Raw genomic sequence first — 19,183 nt, 5'->3', positions numbered from 1 at the left:
GAGCGCGAAATCGCTCCTAAAACGATTCAATCGGCTCCGGGGGGGAGATCAATGGATCCGCAGAGCTGGCTTTAAATTCACGCGCGATTTGCTTTGTGTTGGAAGAGAGAGAGAGAGAGAGAGAGAGAGAGAGAGAGAGAGAGACATGTGTATGTGGGTAAGCTTGTATGGTTGGTCAGTTTAGTTTCTTATTCATGAGGCTGTGGATTTCGGGGACGACGATTCTCATTTTCGACGAATTCCAGTGCAGCCATGTAATATTTACTCGCGACACGAGATTTAGAAAAGATTGCAGCATACGCGAGAATTAGCGAAAAGCGTCTGTCAGCTCTCGAAAGTGAATCTTTCCGCTTAAAAAAACAAGCGGCGCGAGCGTAAGTGTGATCCCTCCAAGAAAGAGGAAACGAGCGAGTCTCTGGTATCCCCCCAGACGTTATGTGTCTCACGTTGCACACGAAGAGAGGAAAGTCGAGAGCCAGAGAAAAAGAGCCTGCGCAATATTCTGCAGCGATCGAGGGCCTCTATCTCTCATATTCATGAATTCATACACTCTTATGTAGGGCTGCCAACTTGTGGGCCACTCTGGCATTTTTCGACTTTATTGTCGCGCACGAGAGGCACGTTTAGCGATGCGCGTCGTTATGTGCGGCAAAGATGCAGCTTCAGGAGCTTCGGGAGTACCGCTTCTCTGCTGCCCAAAGGAGAGCCACTTACTTTCTCTCGATCGTTTGAATATAATGCGCTGTACGTAGCTGTTTGCAGAAGCGATGCTTACGTACACTGTGACTTTATATATCGTATCTCGGGTTATTTGCAAATAAAAAAATGAAATAAATAACACACATCTGGCATTTGAAGAAATTAGCGAATCTCCCCCAACAACGAAAATCCGCACCGCCGATGCAGCGGCTCTTTTTATGAGCTACAACTCTCCGACACAGGATATGCAGTCCGTTTAGTTTAGTGCTCTCACTTCGCAACGTCCCGAAATAATCTCCCGAGCCGATAAAGCATCGACGTTACAGCCCGCAGCAGTAGAGTATTAAAACGCTCTACACGTGCACACTCGAGAGTCTAATTAAAAGCCGAGGAAACGCGCGAATGTTTCCCGCAACACACCGTATAAAATCTTTACTCTAAGTTTAGCGGGTCGACGCGCTGCGCTGAATAATCGCCGGTGTGCATTCACGGGCTTCGTTAGCTCAGCGACGACGCGAGAGCTGTATGGTTAGCTTCGTCTTTTTTAACCGCGGAAGAGAGAGACACATGAATACGTGAGCGCGAGAGTCGTTTGAAAAGTGTCTGATGGTTCCAGGGAGCAGGTTGGAGTCTCTTAGGGGTCATTCCCGAAGCGGCTCAAAGAGAGAGCGAACACCTAAGGCTGAGTAGTGTCTAGGCTTCTTCTTCTTTTGGGTTGGCCTCTGGGGGATGACGAAGTGATGAGACGACCCTTACTTATACTTAGGTCTGGAGATACTATTCTGGGTTGGAAATGTATGCGGATGGTGCTTCTTAACTAGTTTGTTAGGCTTTCGCTAACTCGTTCGGGTGGTTATTCATTCGGACGATGTGTAATGCGTTGTTATTGTGTTTTAGACTGTTTTTAATTGAGGTGAAATATTAGCGTAGCTTAATTAATTTTCGTTAACGAGCTATCGTCGTATGTGGCGTTAATTCACGCGATGAAGCTGGTTACCAAACGCCCAACAAAGGTGACCGTTGGCACGTTGTAAATATTATTAATAATCACGCATTGTGAAATTAAGTCCCCACCATCCAGCTTCTCTGTTTACGCCCGACTGACAACAATGACCAAAGTAGAGCTCACGTCAGCAACCGAACCGACGATTTATCAGATCGTAAACGTGCTCGTTACAACAAACTACGAGACACCGATACCCATAATCACCAGCAGCTCCCATTGTTTTTTCAGTGTCTTAGGCAACCGGCTACTTTTTGCCTCGTCGATTTGCTTTACTTAGAAGTGACTTCGACGACTCGGTCTATCCCTCATAACGGTATCAGCAGAAGCGAACGCGCTGCGGCTTTCCTTTGACGCAGAAAAAAGAGCAACTGCTGCTGGCTGGAATGTATACCTATACAGTTAGCGTTAAAATCGACGAAGCAGTCGAGTGCTTCTTCTGTGTGCTTTTCACTAAATCCACCGATGGTATAAGAAGAAGAAGAACCTGCGCGGAGCACGTCATTTTCTGCTTTTTATCTGTCGGAGAGTATGTCGTAATGCCGGAATCCAAGATCGTTTTAATTGATGAAGATAAAGGGTCTGTGGGAAAAGCCTTTAATTATATAGGTATATTCGGTTCTCGATTTTTAAAATCTTATTTAAATTCAATTTCGACCGATGGTTTATTGCCCGTAAAATATGATCCGAAGCCTTGCGTCAGGACGAAACACAACGTGTACACAAGATTGATAGCAAACGATTGAGAATAGCGTCTGGATATTAATACATAGACGTAGAAATTAATCGGTGGCGCACAGGAGAACATTCCCCTCTCAAAGCCTCACGATCCAGTACATTAAGCGAGCGGCACGCATATAATAAAGCCCATCACACACGCACGTGTGTTACGAGGTATTATAACACGTCTTAGCTGCCACGGTCACAGTCTACTTCTACCGATACACCGCCGTCTCAAGATCATCGTTTCTTTTCTCTGGCATCTTCTTTTTCACTTTCATCTCTGCTATACTCACACACAAACACACGTGCAGTGCACGCATTGAAATTCAAATGAAGAGCGAAGAAAATGAGCGTCTCGTGTCGAGGGTAGGGCTGTGACATCAGGTGCACGCGAGAGGATAATAAACTGTGTCATCGTGATTATGCACCACGAGCGAGTCGTGTATCGATGACAAAAGAAGAAATTTTCAAGTGCGAGTGACTATTACGAGATGCTTCGAGAGGTTCATTTTCATTACCGCTTGAAATAGAAATTAAACTAGAAAGTATCTCAAAAAGAAGAAATAATAATTATGCGATTACCTTAGAAGGCTTCAATCGCCATTAACGTCAAAAACAGAAGCCCGCGTATTATATTAGCGCGAAGCTTAATCGCGAAATCACGGCGCATCAGCATCGCGTTCACTCTAAATTTCCACTTCGAGAGCCAGCGAAGCGTTAGCCGTGTGCAGAGAGATATTGCAGTAACGCTACGTTTGGCAAAATCCACGAACTGCAAAAATCCCTGCTAATAGCCAGTCTAAACTTCATTGATGGCCTGTCTGGCAGTCGTCCAAAGCAATAGTCGGGCCAATAACACGACGCGACTCTTGTGTATATTTTTTCCCTTCCCTTATATTCCACGCGATGCATCCGAGTGTATAGCAACACTTTCAATTTAATCGCCAACCCTCGCTTCCGATAAATAATCGTGTACATCGCGATAATCCAGTTATATTTTGGAAAATAAATAAAAGCAATTTGTCAGTGCATCGATAATCGAAGATTCGAGTGATTTATGCCCGACAAATTATAGGTTACGCGCGGATTTATGGGTGGAAATGTTGCGTTTTGGAATGCGACACACGCTTAAAAAGCGTTAGATATTGACGAAAAGTGGAGAAATTCGTGCGTTGAAGTGCTTCTTGGAAGCGCGAGTTTCGACTTAATGCGCCTATTTACGGACCCTGCCACTTCGAAACAACCGCAAGCATGATACTGCAAGTGGCTTACGAACATGGATTGGAAACAAATTTTACTAACGTATTAATATCGCGCTCTATGGGGCTATAAATAGAATTTAAAGACTCTTCATAAATAAACGAGCACTGCATCGCATAATCGTAAATTTTACATTACACTATCATTACAGATCATCGCGTAATATAATCCAGCATCGAAAAGCCAATCAAGCCGGCGTAAAATCCGGTGATAAAATGGAACCTGTTAATAACGTCATATACCAGTCCAACGCCACACATTTCCCGCTAGATTCACTTTCCCGAAGCGTCTTCACTTTATATGCATAAATATACATGAAAATAAAAGCAGCAGAAGCTTCACAGGCAACAATAATGTGTACCCAATTCCAGCGTGTCCACAAGGGAATAGCCCAGAACCAAGCTAGGCGACCAGTCATAGACCTCTCTTGCCACCTCTCTCTCTCTCTCTCTCTCTCTCTCTCTCTCTCTCTCTCTCTCTCTCATAAAACGTATGCAGGGAGAAAACTAAAAAGCCAAAGCCAGGGGCCGTGTCTCCGTATAAGCGTTACACAGCCTCGGCGATAAAATACAGCGCAAGGCAGCGTCTTCTTGACGCGCCCGAGGATAAAGGTACGAGCGGAGCCAGTGGTGGTAAGTATAGAAGAGACCCAAGAAGAAGAAGAAGAAGAAGTCGAAGAGGAGAGAAAGAAGGTCGCGTCGTGTACGAACGGGAGAGAAAGAGAGAACAGAGGACTCGAGTAGGGGAAGAGAAGAGAGAGAACAGGCCTTGCCGGGGGCGGTCACTGGCCCCAGCCGGTCGGAGCCTTATACACGCTGCAGCAACGATCGACTCAAGAGATTCTTCGAGAGACCGGCTATGTGTGCGTCCCGATGGTCAACTTGCTTCCAGCCTAAAACTAGATATCGTCTACAGCTGAAAATCACGGCTCCTTTGTTTTCAGTGAGCTGAGAGTGAGAGACATTGACAATGAAATTATATTGGGAAGACTCTCACGTGCGCGGCGGAACTGCTTTCGCTCTGTTACTCGCCTGATTGATTAGAGTCATTGTCACGAGGCTGCGAATTTTTCACTCGGGATTCCCTTGCCATTATTTCGTTAGACATGCTAGATGCATCCTTTATATGCAAAAGAGACGAAAACACTTATATACGACTCGAATTTCTGGTCCACTGGAGATGTGAATCATGGTTTCGAGAGCGCTAAAAAGGAAAGTCCTGTGCGGTTACGAGACGCCGTTTATTGCTCGGTAAAGGTGACGCTGGGGTTTAAGAATGTCTTTGAGAGTGTTCAGACGCGGACATTTGGGTAGTTCCAGAAACCTTTTCATTTTTTTTTTTTTTTTTTGTTGAATCATGACGCGGTTATATTATGTTAATGTTGCAGCGTATCCACACTGAATTTTCTAATGAATTCAATGCAAATTCTTTTGAATAGTCTATATCATAGAAAACGCAGTATTCCAGAGACAGAATACTCCGCGCACGCGTGTACATTAAAAACAATAATTGATCGCTCAATAAAAAACCTCTGAGATTAGTCACTCGCGGCTGAAACCAGTTCTCCAATGCATGACAGAGAAGCATATTGCGATATCCTTTCGATGCACTTCACCTCCACCAACGCTTTCAATCAGCTCCACAAAACACAAAAGCATTCCTCTAAAACGTCTACGCAGATACAGCGAGTCAATTGTTGTTCCCAAGGCATATACAGGTCTATACGATAAGACCGCGTGGAAAGTTAAAAAAAAACAGTAGTCAGGAGGGCGCGTCGGTGCACTTGGAGGACGTGAAAAGTCGCGCGCCAGAGAGGCAATACAATGGCCGGAAAGCCGACATTACGTGGCGGGCTAATTGCGAGGGGACGACTTCTTCTTCTCTCTGCTATACACAGTTCCGATAAACGTATCGGAGGAATAAAGAAGCCTTGAGAGGGAGAATACGCAGTTTTCTATCCGCGCGATTGATGCGCGCGTGGAGAGATTCCAGTGTTTTTTTTTTTGCTTTGCGCGGTACAAACGTCACTGCAGCTGGTGATGGGTTATACTGCAGGGAGTTAAGTGCCCTTTATACAGTGTGACTGCGCTGATGAACGGCTTGATCGAATTATGCCGGGGGTCAAGGGATTGCGTGAACCGTAAATCAAGGCAGAGAGAGATTCACGAGAGATATGCGGCTTTAATTAATTTTCGTTTCTTACGTAAATCTTATTACACGTATGATCGCATTGTTATTAGAGTATATCTTCGAGTGGAAATCTTTTAAAATTGTACCCAATTATAACCATGAGAATAAATCTCTCTCTCAGCTCTCATTATACGCAACGACAAACGTACAACCGAAGAGCAGTATATTATGAAAATTCGATATCTCGTCGGGCGTTGGCGGCATTATAACACAAGTAAGATGAGTCAGCCTTGCAGATATCACCGCGCCTTATCGCTCGAATTAGAAGAGCGCGTATGCAGGACGAAACAACACAGCGCTGGACTTTGTGCAACGTATACTGCTTTGGCTTCGTATTTCCTTTAAAAATTTCTTATCAGCCGTAAAAGCCGAGACTTCTCTTCTTTCATGAAAGGGACGCATTCAGACACGCGTCTTTATTGAATTAAGCGTAACGAGTTTCATTCACAAAGGAGGAGGTTCAGCGATCGGCCGTTAAAGCGCTGAAATTAAATTATTTCACACGCACCGACGCAGTTTCTTATCACGTCGAACGCAGTACACAAAGGCTCCGGTTATTAGATTTTCCAGAAAGATTTACACGGCGTCTCTCGTAAACCGTAAGTAGCGTGTATACGCAAGGGGATATAAAAAGATCGATCTCGATCGGCGTGCGCTCGGCAATTTAAAGCCACCGCGGCATAACTTGCAGGAGTCCTTGAAGAGAGCCTGCGTACACGATCGGAATCCGCGCACTCTCTCTCTCTCTCTCCACACATGATCGGCCGGAAGGAGCGCGACTATATAGACGCGATGAAAAAGGAAGCCGACGAGAGAGAAAAATATCGTTCGCGAGAAAAGGAGCTGGAAATTATACGAGAGGAGGAGAGAGAGAGAGAGAGAGAGAGAGAGAGAGAGAGAGAGAGAGAGAGAGAGAGAGAGAAGAGAAAAAGGGAAAGGGCCGGATGCTGCTGCATACGGTTGGGATAAGACACGCTCTCCGCTGGTATAGCGAGATGAGAGTAAGTACGTAGTACACACTAGCACTCGAGGCTGAGTCTGCGCAACATAGCAGCGGCGGCCCTTGATGCGCGCGAAGCTCTTTTCTGAATATAGACGCACGAGTATACCGGCTTATTATCTTCGTTAATACTTTTAGCCGCTGCTGGTTTACGTTCGCTCGAGGCTCTGAGCTGATGGTGTGTATGGGTTGGAGAGAGAGAGAGAGAGAGAGAGAGTTTTTTGCGTGACGGCCTTGAAGCCTGGGTGTTAAACGGTCTAAGGCGGGAGTTTTTATTCTTCGGGATATGGACTACCGCGTGTTGTTGTATTACATGCTTTCGTGAGGAAAACAGGTTTTCTTTTTCTGTTGGAGATTCAGGTGTGCGATGGCACAGAGAGAAGCTTTTGTTGTAGGAGGTGTAATTAGAAACTCACGAAGGAGAAGAATCAATACAACGCGAAGCTAATCCATTGTTTAACTCCGCTCTACTCTCCCTTTTTCACGGTACCGCGTCATCATCGGCAGAAAAAAACATCCATCAGCCGCATCGTTACATCCTCTCTATACACCGCAGTAGCAGTGGCATAGAAGCGAACAAGACTAAACGCTAAAACCTCTCGTTCTCGACTTTCCAGGACGAAAAAAGCGACGGCGGCAGCCGTCGTTCCAGAAAAAGCGAGAATCATGGCGCTGCACTCGATGCAGTCGAGTAGGGACGGAGCCCGCAGGTAAAAGTCTCTCCATACCTCCGCGATATTCTTCGCCTACTATACTATAAGAGTAAGTCTCTAAGAAGATATCATAAGAAGCCGGCCCAGCGCAAAAAACTCTCTCGCGCAAGACAAATGCCGGCGCTGTAAGATGACACATTCCCTCGAAGGAATAAATCAAACCCTTCGAGAGCCACACTCTCGGCAATATCTCTCGCAATGAAATTTCACAGCCCTCCGGCTCATTAATCTCCATAGCTGCAACACACGAGATACACACATCTCTCTCTCCGAACCATATATGACGTAGTAGTAGTAGTAGTAGTAGTAGTCTTCGTCGGGGACCGATGGCATTGTGTATAACCTGCGGGAGCTGACGCCGGTAAATAGACACCTCCGTCGCGTGCAGCACCACTTGTGCACGCGCACCCACACACACACACACACCTGGTAGGGACTGTACAGTCCTTCTTCTCTCTCTCTCTCTCGCTTGGCCATCTGTTCTATAGCGTCGCCGCCGCTGCTGATGCCGAACATTCTCACCGAGCCTAAAATACGTGCTCGCATTGTATAATGTTTCTCTCTCCTCTCCCCTCTTGAGTGTGTGTTGGTCTTGGGACGATTTCCAGACGCAACGTTATAAGGGACCTTGCGTGCCTTTCCAATGCCGAGCGCGACCGCGCGTCGTTCCGCGATGCATTTCTCGTTCTTCTTCTTCTATGGGAAAATTTCTGCAGAGTTTGGAAATTTTCACTGTTCTGTACGAGGGCATTTTTCCCTCCGAACGCACAATTAATCAATCCCACACAGAAAATGATTGATGACAATGAAGTGGAAAAAAGGAGCTATATACGCTTCCACCCGCACATGTACACACGCGTGTGCGATATCGATGACACAGCAGAGGTGTACTTGAGTAAGCTTGGTGTATGAAACGCCACTTAACAGACAGCGAACCCTGTGTGTGAAAAGGTCACCGCTTGTTACGGAGAGACTTTCGTCTCGAGCTTATATACAACGTCACGCCGTGAGTTGACCATTGATAATACACAGAATAACGAGCCCCCACACGTCTGTATGTGTATAGGAGAAAAAATAGCCTTTTACGCAACCGCCGCCGTAGCGCAATTACAGAATCAATCCTCGAACCAGCAGTAAAACACCACTACTGCCGCGGTTTGGAATATAAAAATCAGCCGCTACACGCTGTATACGCTACTGCAACGGCTCTTTCTGTTATCGGTTAATACCGCTGCTCCGGCGCGTCGCGATCGGCAAGCAAAAAAGACCTTTCACGGAAGCGCGCGCACACACACACACGTGACCTCTTTGTCCGATGTCGGGAGGGAAGGAGGCGAACCGAGAGCCAAAATTCGAGCCGCCCCCGCGTTTTCTTTCTTTCCTTCTTTCTCCTATTATTAATCCCTGAATGCGCGCATAGCGGACGGAAAACGAAGTTTTTTCTCTGCGTAGTTGTTGGGTGCACGAGATTATTGCATTGTGTGTGTGTAGGCGAGGGGGGGGGGAGAGGTTCGCTTCTTCTTTGTACACACAGCGGATCTGGAGTATGATTGATGTGGGCTTGTATTTTTATATCTCCCGCGCAATTTTACTACCCGACGTTTATGAGCCGCGATTTTATTTGACGTTATACGCGCAGTTAAAAAATTTACTATTTAATCAATAGTTCGTTCGAGCAGTTTCTGAAAAGATGATCGTCCAAACAACGAAGCGGACCCTCGAAGATGCACTTGCCCGTGAGATATTGAATGCGAGAGGAGAACGCGCGTATACGGAAGGTCGATCGAGTGCACGTACTCGAGAATCGCAATTTCAAACGCCGCAGGTGACGATTGTTATATTGCTTTCGCGCCCCTGCGATTCTCGGAACACGAAGCGAGCTGAATTAATCCCCGAGCGCGACGAAAACACTTATTTCGTAATGAAGCTGATGAAGCCCCGGCACGACATCTCATTGAGAGAAGGTCAAAATGAGCTTACGAGTCACGATCGCTTCGATAGTTTGATTATGTATACAGATTTGATAGCCTGTGTGTGTGTGTGTGTGTGTGTGTGTGTGTGTGTGTGTGGAACGGAAGGGAATCCAATTTCTCGGAAGTGACGCGCGGTTGAGTCGGACGCGCCAGCTGAGGCAATCGATTTGCTAGACTCTATTCTCGTCGTGAGCAATTAGAGTCCATCTGACGCGTATCGATTATTTTATTGACGTTATCGTAGCCTGTATAGAAAAAAATCGTTACGTCGTTACGCAAAAATCGAACAAAGAAATCGAAATCAAAGTATAGCCATAGTAAACCGCGTAACGTAACCTATAAACTTACAACATCTCTCGCAACGTTCAGCAGTCGATTCTCCCATAAAATACACTCAACCGCTTGTCGTCTATAACCCCCGCAAGGTTCATCCGCACTGTCCATTGCAATCGGTGGCGTCGGCGCAGTCGAGTGGCACTTTTCGAATTTGCCGCGCCGATTTGATTCTAAGCGACGAGCGCGAAACTCGAGAACGTCTCAATTGTCGCAATTTCCCCTCCTTTACTTTCTCATCTCGTTCGTCGTCTCATTGGGAAGAGAGAGTGAGAGACGGGAGATTTAATTCTCAGCCGCCGCCTTATTTTTTTGTTTCACTTGCAGCTGCAGCGCGGAAATCAATTGGCTCGGTGAATCGAAAATGATTTGTCAACGATTTCAACGTCGGCTGCTTTCTCTCATAGCGAGTGTGCATACTCTGTGAGAAGAGACGGCTCGAGTCTTGGGTCTCGGTTGTATATACTTAAGAGCGAGGGATTACGTCACTGACGGATCGTTTCATTCGCGCTAATTGAACGTAATTTTGCCGAATTCGCGAGTGTTTACGAGGAGGCTCGTGTGTGATTTATTGTAACGTATATGGTCTCTCTCTCTCTCTCTCTCTCTCTCTGTATTAAGTGATACTTTGGGTAGTGGGGAGTGTGTTTTCAGAAATTTTGTTGCGTACTTCTTTATTTTAAAATGCACTTCGTTCGCTATCTCCGAGCAACGGATGTTTTTATTCGAAGTGGGCGTGCGATTATAAGAGTGAGTCAAAATATTTATCGGGTGTGTCAGCGAATAAAAATCGAGATACGGCAACAATGCATAAGCGTTAATTAAAAATCAATTCGAACACACTCTATCCAAAGTCAAGTTCACAACCAGTTCCCCGAACAAAAGCAAAACAAAAAGTATACCCAAGCGCATGAATGAAAGCGTAAACCACTTCCCCCGCCAAAAACGTAAAAGAAAACGAAAATCTACTAACCGGTGGCGCAGGCAGTTCCAAAGAGGCAGCAAGCAGCGACGCCGAGGACCGCTAGAATCGCAGCCGCCGTCGTCCTCCTGGTCCCCGCAGCGCGAGCCATGGCCTCGGGAAAAAGTCCTCGCTCCTTCCTCCTGGCCATAATCTCCGCACTCACACACCCACTTGTAACAACTCCACTCGTCTCTTTCCTATATATCTCTGCTCTTGTATGTATACTCGTATATGCAGTCGCGCGCACGAAGAAAAGAAGAACAACAACAATCGCAGTCACGATCTCTCACGTCGCGCACCGCGTCGTCGGGCTGCAACCGATCCTGGAAGCTACATCCCCGAGGCTTCCACTGCACTTTTTTACTCCGATGACAATCACATAGCACGTCATATTCTCCACCTCTCCCTCAGTCCAGGCTTCAGCAGGTGAGGCTTCGGCGCAGCATCCGCGCACATTCGATTTTTTTGAATCCGAATCCGTTACGACAGCGGCGACCTGCGTGATTTTCCAGGAGAAAAGCAGGCCGCGCGGCGTCGTTTATATAGTACACACTGTATATATATATATCTGCGAAGGTACACACACAGCAGAGCCGTAGGTACAAACGCGAGCGGCGCGCAGGTAAGCAAAGCGAAAGGCGCTTCTCTCTTTCTGTGTCTCACCTGGTGCTCAACCTGGCAACGCCGCGGCTGTTACCTTTTTCCAAACACACTTCGCGCTCGAGACTCGATGAAACGCGCACTGATATGTGTCTCCTCTTCTTCGCGGCACATCAAGCCTCGGGATAATACACTCGGGATACGTGGATGCGTTCGTTGTATTTTGCGCGCGGGATCGCACTTCACATACAGTTGAATAGAGAGAGAGAGAGAGAGAGAGAAGCGACGTGACAACGGTCCGCGCACGGCGCGCCGCGAGCTATGCCAGTGCCGAGCGAGGCCTCTGGAATGCAAGACTCGAAATCGGGCATACGCGCATGACCGGACGCGGACCGCTGAGTCGGCCAATCGCGGCGATGCCAGCGAGTCGCTGGAGTGGGGGGAGAGAGAAACGACCGCGATGTGCGCGTGGTCTCGTTGCCGCGAGTGATGGGCATGCTGGCGACATCTCGCGGATGGGACGAGGGTTTTTCTAGATGATTTATTTATGGTCGGTATTGTGTTGGCATGTACGGCGACGCGTGAGGTTTCTTCTGTCTTGATTGAAATTTTATACATTAAGAAAAGTAACTATTATTGCAAGCTTGACGAAGTGCAAGACTGACTGATTTAGAGAGAGCTCCAACTACTTAATTTATTGCAAGTATCATTATTTTGTTTTTTTATTCAGCATTTCTTTTCATACTCGTAAAGAATTGTCGATATTAAGAAATAAAAGAATAATATGGCATCAAACTGCACTAGACCTTTTTACGTTTTACTTTTTTTTTTCACATAATTTGGTAATACTTAAAATTAAAATCATAGAGTGTGTGTTATACGGTTTTGTAAATAAAAAACATTGTATACGTATTGACGTTTATTCAATACGATTTTTTTTCGTTTTTAATACAAGATTTAACTTAAAAGAAGAAACCAAGGATTTTGCCTCCCAAGTGTTTCCTCCTGGCCTCTTCATGGTCCATAATTCCTCCGCTCGTGGTCAACACAACATATCTGAAATGACAATAACAAATTTAGTTTCCAGTCTGGTTTTGAACATTTTCCATTAACCAAATGGCAAGTTTACTCACCCAAACTGACGACTTGGGAGAAGGTTGTTGGTCCACTTCTCAATGTCTGTGATTGGAACATCGAACCTGGGCGAAATGACACCACATTTGTTCAACCTTCCGGTAAGGTTTACAACAACCTTTCCACTCCTGTGGTCATCAACAATTTCGAATTCTCCAATGTAACCTGTAATTAGATGGCAAGAGAATGAACAATTCTGTTATTATATGAACGGTGATTCTCTTAAATCAATAAGTATGATTTCTCCTCAAATAAGTAAGTTGACATAAAGTTCTTGATTTCTATGTAGACTTAAAATTGACAAATAAATATCTATTACTTCAAAATAAATGTTTGTTCTAACTTCAATTACATGCACTGCAATCTTATGATAATCGATACTTGAATAATAAAGCTTTTCTAAACATTACAACTTGGACACTCAATGGACATGAAAAATTAAAAACATCCCAAGGGTGATCATTTCATTCATAGTCTGATAACGGTTTAAATGTCCACAAAGAAAACAAAATAGATTCTTTAAATAACTAAATGCTAACTATACTTTAGAACAATTTATTTGCAACTTACCATGCTTCATCATTACTGTGAGGAATTTGACAATGACTTTGGAGCATGGGCGAAGAAGCACTTGCCTCTTGCCTCGCTTCTCAGCATTGTTGATGGATTTGAGGGCATCACTGAGCACGTTCATGCGCACCATGGCTATGTAAACAAACATACAATCAATTAATTATACCATAATTACAATACAGTAGTTATAATTGCCATCATCCGTTTAATGTCATTGTGAACCAAAATAGTAAAAACGAATATTGGAGCAGAGTTCACATAACCTTGCTTGTCAGATGATTTACATTTGAAATTGCGAATTGTAACTGGCCAAATCGCCAGTTACAATTTTGCCATATGAAGATCAATCAATCGTACAAAACCTAATTGAATTTGCTAATGTAAAAATATCAACAATTAGAGGTGGAAATCACATCCGGAACCGCCACTACTACCGCTAACTTAACCTTACTTTTCAACAATCGTATGCCACTAACGAAAACAAAAGTTGCAATAAATAAACGTTTCACAATGTAATTAAAGGTTCGGCACTTCGTTTAATGCATAAATCTTCTTTGCGAAATTGTTGATTTCGCGGATTACCTGCGATGAAAAATTTGTTTATCACAGCGACATACACGCCCGATTATACCCGAGGTAAAAGAGGGCCATTCGATTTTTCTCCGCTTTGGTTAGCTCGACGCGAAAATTCGATCAGTCGAAGCGCCGACAACTTCAAGTCGCAGCTCACGTGACTGTTGGACGGTTTCAAATAAAGCCGCGAAAATCACATCAACTTTAAATATAATAATAATTGCATATGATACTAATAATTTAAGAAATGGGTAATAAAAAATAACTGCACATTTTTAAAAAAGTATATATCGATATAAAAGCGTAGTTTATAATGAAAATAGTTGCAGTGTTTTCAGATACATTATCTTAAAAATAATTTCTTACAAACGATGGTATGAATGATTGTAAAATTAAGAACAAGTTTTTGCCGCGTTGCGGATTATTTGTTTTAACAAGCGTAGATCATCCGAGTCTTGAAACACTGGTGTACAAATAATCTTATTTAAATTCCTCGTTATAAAATCTAATGAGTATTCTTTCAACTTCTGAGCACTTTGAAAATCTGCAATACTGGATAGTTCTATGGCATTGTGAATCGATATATTTTTAAACATTTCGGTGAGACAAATCAATTGAAGCTCTTCAATTTGATACTTTCTCGCAGCGTCGAATAAGTCATCTGCAACATTTTCTAGATTAGATCAAATTTCCAATTGAATGTTCCTTGATCCATTGTATCCCTTTTTTTGCAATTTAACAAACAAGATTAAAAAATATAAAATCATTTAAAAATGGTATTTGTATAATAATAACTCAACAAGCAACTGTAACTTATAAGATGCATACTAAGTATTATTAGATTTTTATAAACTGTAAAACATTTTCTAGCTTATAAACATCAAGAGTGAATAGAACTTTGAATTATAGTATTCTTTTTATAAAATTTAGCCATAGAAAATAGTGAGTGCTAATTTAAAAAATAAGCAACAACTTACTCATTAAAAGGTACAACAGACATGACTCCTAATTAAAAGTTTACAAAAACACTATTTCTCTTTGTTCAGAATGTATCGATCTGTACTCTACATGAATCGCGATCGAAGTGCACAACCGAGTAAGCCGCGCTGGAACAAAGAATAGCTTATTACAGCTATAAAAAAACTCTACACTTACCCCATCACTATTACCAAGCATCTGACTATCAATTGTACTTGGCAAAATGAACAGTTCTATGAAATTTTATAAACACCTAGTTTTAAATGTTTATATAGACTTCGTCATGAAATACTTTATGAAATAAAGAGATGGATTTCGTGCATGACTGGGATTTCCCTATACTATATCCAATTAGAAAACGCGCGCGTAATACAAATTGTAAAAAGGTTTACATTATACAATATTTTTCAGATGGTTTTTTTCATCGACGAAATAAAGTTAATACTTTTGTAATAATATAATAAACATTATACCTATACCTATGGCAGCGAGTAACGAGTAATTTTATTAATTAATAACAGATAACATTACGCTTACAAACATCCAGCTCATCTCGAAATCGTTTAACCAAAAGATTTCAAGTTCACCATGCTATATCTATATAGCCACTTGATTGAAAGCTATGGTGTATATTATGACGTCAGTCAGATACATTCATGATACACATATACGAGAAGCGGGTAAGTATAGGTATAGTGCGCAGATCAGCATTTTTAATCTTGTGTGGAGGTGTGTAATTGAATCTGGAGAATAGGGGAGGCGAAGGAGAAGTTTAGATAAACTTTTCTCCTGCGACATTTCAACGCCGCTTATGACCAACGGTTTATTCCGCTCTCGTTCGTTAGTCGTTGACGAACTCTCGCAGCATGTCTATAGCATGGTATACGCAATTTTTATTTGTTTGCTTTGTTAGTTTACAAGTGGAAGTGTGTAAATACGTATGAAATTTTCATTCATTCGTTTGTTGCATCGCCTTTGTGAAAAAAACATCAAGATACTGTAAGGTAAGCTTATAATTATAGAATTTATTAAAGCATGTTTTCTTTGCACAATTTTTGTTTTTTTGTTGCCATATAGTTTATTGACAAAACAGTAAAAATAATAGTGAGGATGATAGATGATTATCGTAGTGTTAAATCTAAAGTAGTCACCAACACAAAGAAGATTTTACTCGTTCTCGCATTGAAGTACAGGATTAAAAAATGCAATCGATTTCTCGCCGTGAATTTAAACATTTCATCATCATAGATCGATATAATCCAGCGACAAAAGCAAAAGTGTGGCGTCGCGCGCGCGAACAAAACGTGCTCGAAGCACATTTCGGAACTGTATGCGTGTCGTATTTCATACATTCGAAGCGGCTTAAGAATATGGCAGGGCCAACTTTACAAGCGTAGAACAGACTCGAGCTTTGTGTCAGGAAAATCAGCCGCATGGAGTTTTCGCCTTCCATTACAAAAAAGAAAAAGCTTCGAGGAAAAATTCACCGGCGTCAGTTGTGGCTGAGATTTTTTGGCGTCGGTACGGATTCTACGCAGTGCTTTGTTAAAATTCGGTGTTTTGTAAGATTTTCAGAAAGATTGACTTGCGAGTGAGTTTTATGCGTTTGCTTTTATAAGCGCGTCGGTGTGTGTAGTTAATCAGCGTAATTATACTCAAAATAAATAAATAATTATTAAAAAATTCTTTTTTAGATCACCGCGTCGTAAAAAGATCTTCATTGTTCGTGACTCCACAATAGAAACTCGCACACCATGATCTCGATAAAAATAATGGTGGATGATTTCCGAAACAAAAGAGGTAAATAAAAGTTCACAGACACGTGTCTGAAAATGTACTCTTGATCCAATATAATTTTAATTCAATAAACCTCGCAATTCCAGCCATCAGAGGAAAACACTTGATCAGACAAGATCAGCGAGTTTACCACCGAAGTAGAACTTACAAGAAGGAGACAGTCGTAAGCGGCATCAGCAAGTACGATTTGGCGCAAGAAGGTTCTCCGTACTACACCTACAACTACCACCACGGAAAATTGTCGCAGATGCGGGAAAAACGCTCGAAGGATCGAAATGAGCAATTCGATCAATCCAGAGGGGTCGACAGCAGTAAAGTCTCATACGATTATTATCGCGGATCGGTACCGGCGCAGGATAAACCCGTGAATAGTGAGAACAACTGCGAATTCTATCGTCGCAACTACTTGCAAGCTTCCAAACCCACGTGCGAACGCAACGAAAATTCGGAGCAGTCAAGAAATTTGTTCCTTCGGAACAGCGAGGATCGAGCTCGGAGCTTCATGGAGCGATCGGAGCCACGATCGAACGGTGGTAGCATTCTTAGGCCACCGGTTCTACCGATGCAGCCGATCTCTAATGACAATTCGTTGCCTCGAATTAGGGAGATCGTTAGCATGAGCAACCCTGTGCTCAATGGTAATTCTGCTCAATCAGCTGGGCCTACTGATAAAGCTTCTGAGAAAAGGTATGATAATTGCTAGTGATTTATATTTTATGTCTTTTCTATACGTGAGATTTATCGAGTGTGAACCATTTTACAGAGGCGATGAGTGGAACAGCAAAAGTAGAAGGTCCGGGAAAAGGGTTCTGTCTCGGAAGGAACTCGCTAGAATGAGAATGCGAATCGCTGGACTGTCCCTTGAGCCGGAAGAGGTAAACTTCAAAAAGTCAATTGCCAATTCAAATCATATAAAAGTTCATATCTCAATCAATTCAACTCTCCGTTTTAGACGACGAAACCCACCGCCTCATCATCATCATCATCATCATCATCTTCAACTCCTCGCCCAAGCACCTCGTCATCGAGCACTCAAACGCCAGCCCAGCCTGCAGCAGTATCCCCACAGGCATCAATCATCGACGCTGACTACGAAGAAAACATAATGGACATCTACCGCTGCGAAAAATGTCACTCCCTCGGTCTCCCCGAACTCTACGAATGCGGCGCAGGTCACGCGGTCTGCGAGGAATGTTGGCTCTGTCTGTCCCGCTGTCCAGGCGTCCACGAGAACGAGCACAACGCAGGCGGTTTCCGTCGAGCTTTGGGTCTGGAGAAACTTGCCAAGTTCATCAAGTTTCCATGTCTATGGCAGGAGAACGGCTGCCAGGAAAAACTCGGACCCGACGCCTGGAGAAGTCACGCGACTCGGTGCAGGTACTTCGTAGGGAGTACGACGGAGGATACTAAGGTCCAGCCTACGATCATGGATTCAGGACTGGATTCGGACGACGACGTTGTGGTGATTTTGGACGAGGATGAGGAGTACGCGTTCAAGTCGGGAGAAGAGTAAATTTTTGGATTTTTCTTTTTAGGATAAGGAGCACGGTTCTGTGTCTGCGAAATTTCTCATTTTTTATACGCTATTTTTGTATTAAAATTTTTTTTTTTTTTGCAGTCTAGTGAGTAAAGATAATCAATTTTTTTTTTTCATGAAAATGAGACTTTTGGGAAGAACGATAGCTTATAATCGTTTATCTTATCATTAAAGCTTTGGATGAATATAACAATGTGGATGACGAAGTAGGCAAACAATTTTTCTTTATTTGATAAATTTTACTCACTGCTGCACACGCGTTTCAAGCCTTTTTTAATTATATAAGATTATCGAATTTTGGAGCGTTATTATTCGCGAAAATAATCGTATGATCTTTAATTAAAACGCGAGTGTAGCGTAATTTGGAGCTAATGAGAGAAGTCGCCGTAATTGCACCGGAAATTACTCTATTGAAAAATCTCAGGTAAACTCTCGCTATTTATTCAATCACATATCTCATTAAGATAGTTAAAATAGGAACAGATATGCTATGTAATTATGAAACTATTATGCGTTTGATTGCTTTATTCTCGGTGAAAAACCGCCTGTGGAATTCATGCAAATTTGTGTTGCTATGTAATTAAAATAGAAATTTTTTCAAAAACCAAAGTGATTTCCGTCTCCTCAGATTCAACGGACCTTTGTATAGGAACGAATTTTTCTAATGCTCAGGTCCCCAAAGCTGTCAAGCCAGACCATTTTTTCTTACGCAAGCGCTTTCCGGCTCGGGTTCAAGGACCATTAGAGAGGAACCACAGCCGCACACCAGACTTCCTAATGACCCGTTTTATCAGATCGTATTCTGCAGTCGATCACTAATTATGCATTAAAAATGTGAGAATCTGATTACGCTTTTAAACAATATCACAAGGCCTGGAAACTCTGTTAGTCAGAGAATTATAAATAATTGTCAAAACTTTATGGAAGAAAAAATTAAATGTACAATAATTCAAAGGGAGTAACAGAACACCTCCCAAAGCGAGTTGGCCGACGCAGAATACGTAAAAAAAAATTTTCGGGTGACATCGCACGCTGATGTGTGTGTATATAGGATCTCGTGCACGCGAGCCGCATCAGACAGCGTGACGCACAAAAGGGGGTCTGCAGGCGAACATTCTTCCTTCGGCCCCATC

At 43.2% G+C, this 19,183-nt stretch overlaps 3 protein-coding genes across 13 annotated transcripts in view; 1 reads left to right on the top strand and 2 right to left on the bottom strand.

Moving 5' to 3' along the window:
* LOC100121512 (protein sidekick) overlaps positions 1-11,810 on the bottom strand; it is a 41,390-nt gene extending 29,580 nt beyond the window's left edge. For 8 of the 9 annotated variants that reach the window (XM_016989406.3, XM_016989411.2, XM_008218756.3 and 5 more), the window contains exon 1: positions 10,868-11,809. In XM_016989406.3, coding sequence (XP_016844895.1) covers positions 10,868-11,006 — 139 coding nt within the window. In that variant the 5' untranslated portion in view covers positions 11,007-11,809. Of the gene's footprint in view, positions 1-10,867 lie in introns of all 9 variants that reach the window. The other variant, XM_016989407.2, reaches the window with a different exon arrangement.
* Positions 11,811-12,364: 554 nt separating this feature from the next.
* On the bottom strand, positions 12,365-13,886 carry LOC100113931 (40S ribosomal protein S15Aa). The gene is made up of 4 exons (XM_001607213.5): positions 13,748-13,886; positions 13,163-13,297; positions 12,592-12,757; positions 12,365-12,514 (listed from the first exon to the last, which is right to left on the bottom strand). The coding sequence occupies exons 2-4, from the start codon at positions 13,293-13,295 to the stop codon at positions 12,421-12,423; spliced, it is 393 nt and encodes a 130-aa protein (XP_001607263.1). The 5' UTR covers positions 13,296-13,297; positions 13,748-13,886; the 3' UTR covers positions 12,365-12,420.
* A 1,636-nt stretch (positions 13,887-15,522) lies between these two features.
* On the top strand, positions 15,523-18,654 carry LOC100679555. 3 transcript variants are annotated; one of them, XM_008218759.3, is made up of 5 exons: positions 15,523-15,720; positions 16,411-16,516; positions 16,600-17,200; positions 17,277-17,388; positions 17,466-18,654. In XM_008218759.3, the coding sequence occupies exons 2-5, from the start codon at positions 16,471-16,473 to the stop codon at positions 18,024-18,026; spliced, it is 1,320 nt and encodes a 439-aa protein (XP_008216981.1). In that variant the 5' UTR covers positions 15,523-15,720; positions 16,411-16,470; the 3' UTR covers positions 18,027-18,654. The 3 variants fall into 3 exon arrangements, with proteins under 3 accessions (XP_008216981.1, XP_008216982.1, XP_008216980.1); XM_008218760.3 differs by lacking the exon at positions 15,523-15,720 and adding an exon at positions 16,077-16,237; XM_008218758.3 differs by lacking the exon at positions 15,523-15,720 and adding an exon at positions 16,077-16,307.
* Positions 18,655-19,183: the final 529 nt, after the last annotated feature.

The sequence above is a fragment of the Nasonia vitripennis genome, chromosome 5 (assembly GCF_009193385.2).
Source record: "Nasonia vitripennis strain AsymCx chromosome 5, Nvit_psr_1.1, whole genome shotgun sequence".
NCBI classification, from domain to species: domain Eukaryota; kingdom Metazoa; phylum Arthropoda; class Insecta; order Hymenoptera; family Pteromalidae; genus Nasonia; species Nasonia vitripennis.
The sequence above is the reverse complement of the archived record's forward strand: the minus strand, read 5'-3'. Positions and strand labels throughout refer to the sequence as shown.

Bases quoted from the DNA above. Each gene is read 5' to 3' on its own strand.
- LOC100679555 (XM_008218759.3), top strand. From the start codon at position 16,471: ATGATCTCGATAAAAATAATGGTGGATGATTTCCGAAACAAAAGAG. The intron at 17,201-17,276 runs GTATGATAATTG...ACCATTTTACAG, and splicing joins GATAAAGCTTCTGAGAAAAG to AGGCGATGAGTGGAACAGCA. The intron at 17,389-17,465 runs GTAAACTTCAAA...TCTCCGTTTTAG, and splicing joins TGTCCCTTGAGCCGGAAGAG to ACGACGAAACCCACCGCCTC.
- LOC100113931 (XM_001607213.5), bottom strand. From the start codon at position 13,295: ATGGTGCGCATGAACGTGCTCAGTGATGCCCTCAAATCCATCAACAAT. The intron at 12,758-13,162 runs GTAAGTTGCAAA...ATCTAATTACAG, and splicing joins CACAGTAATGATGAAGCATG to GTTACATTGGAGAATTCGAA. The intron at 12,515-12,591 runs GTGAGTAAACTT...TTGTCATTTCAG, and splicing joins CTCCCAAGTCGTCAGTTTGG to ATATGTTGTGTTGACCACGA.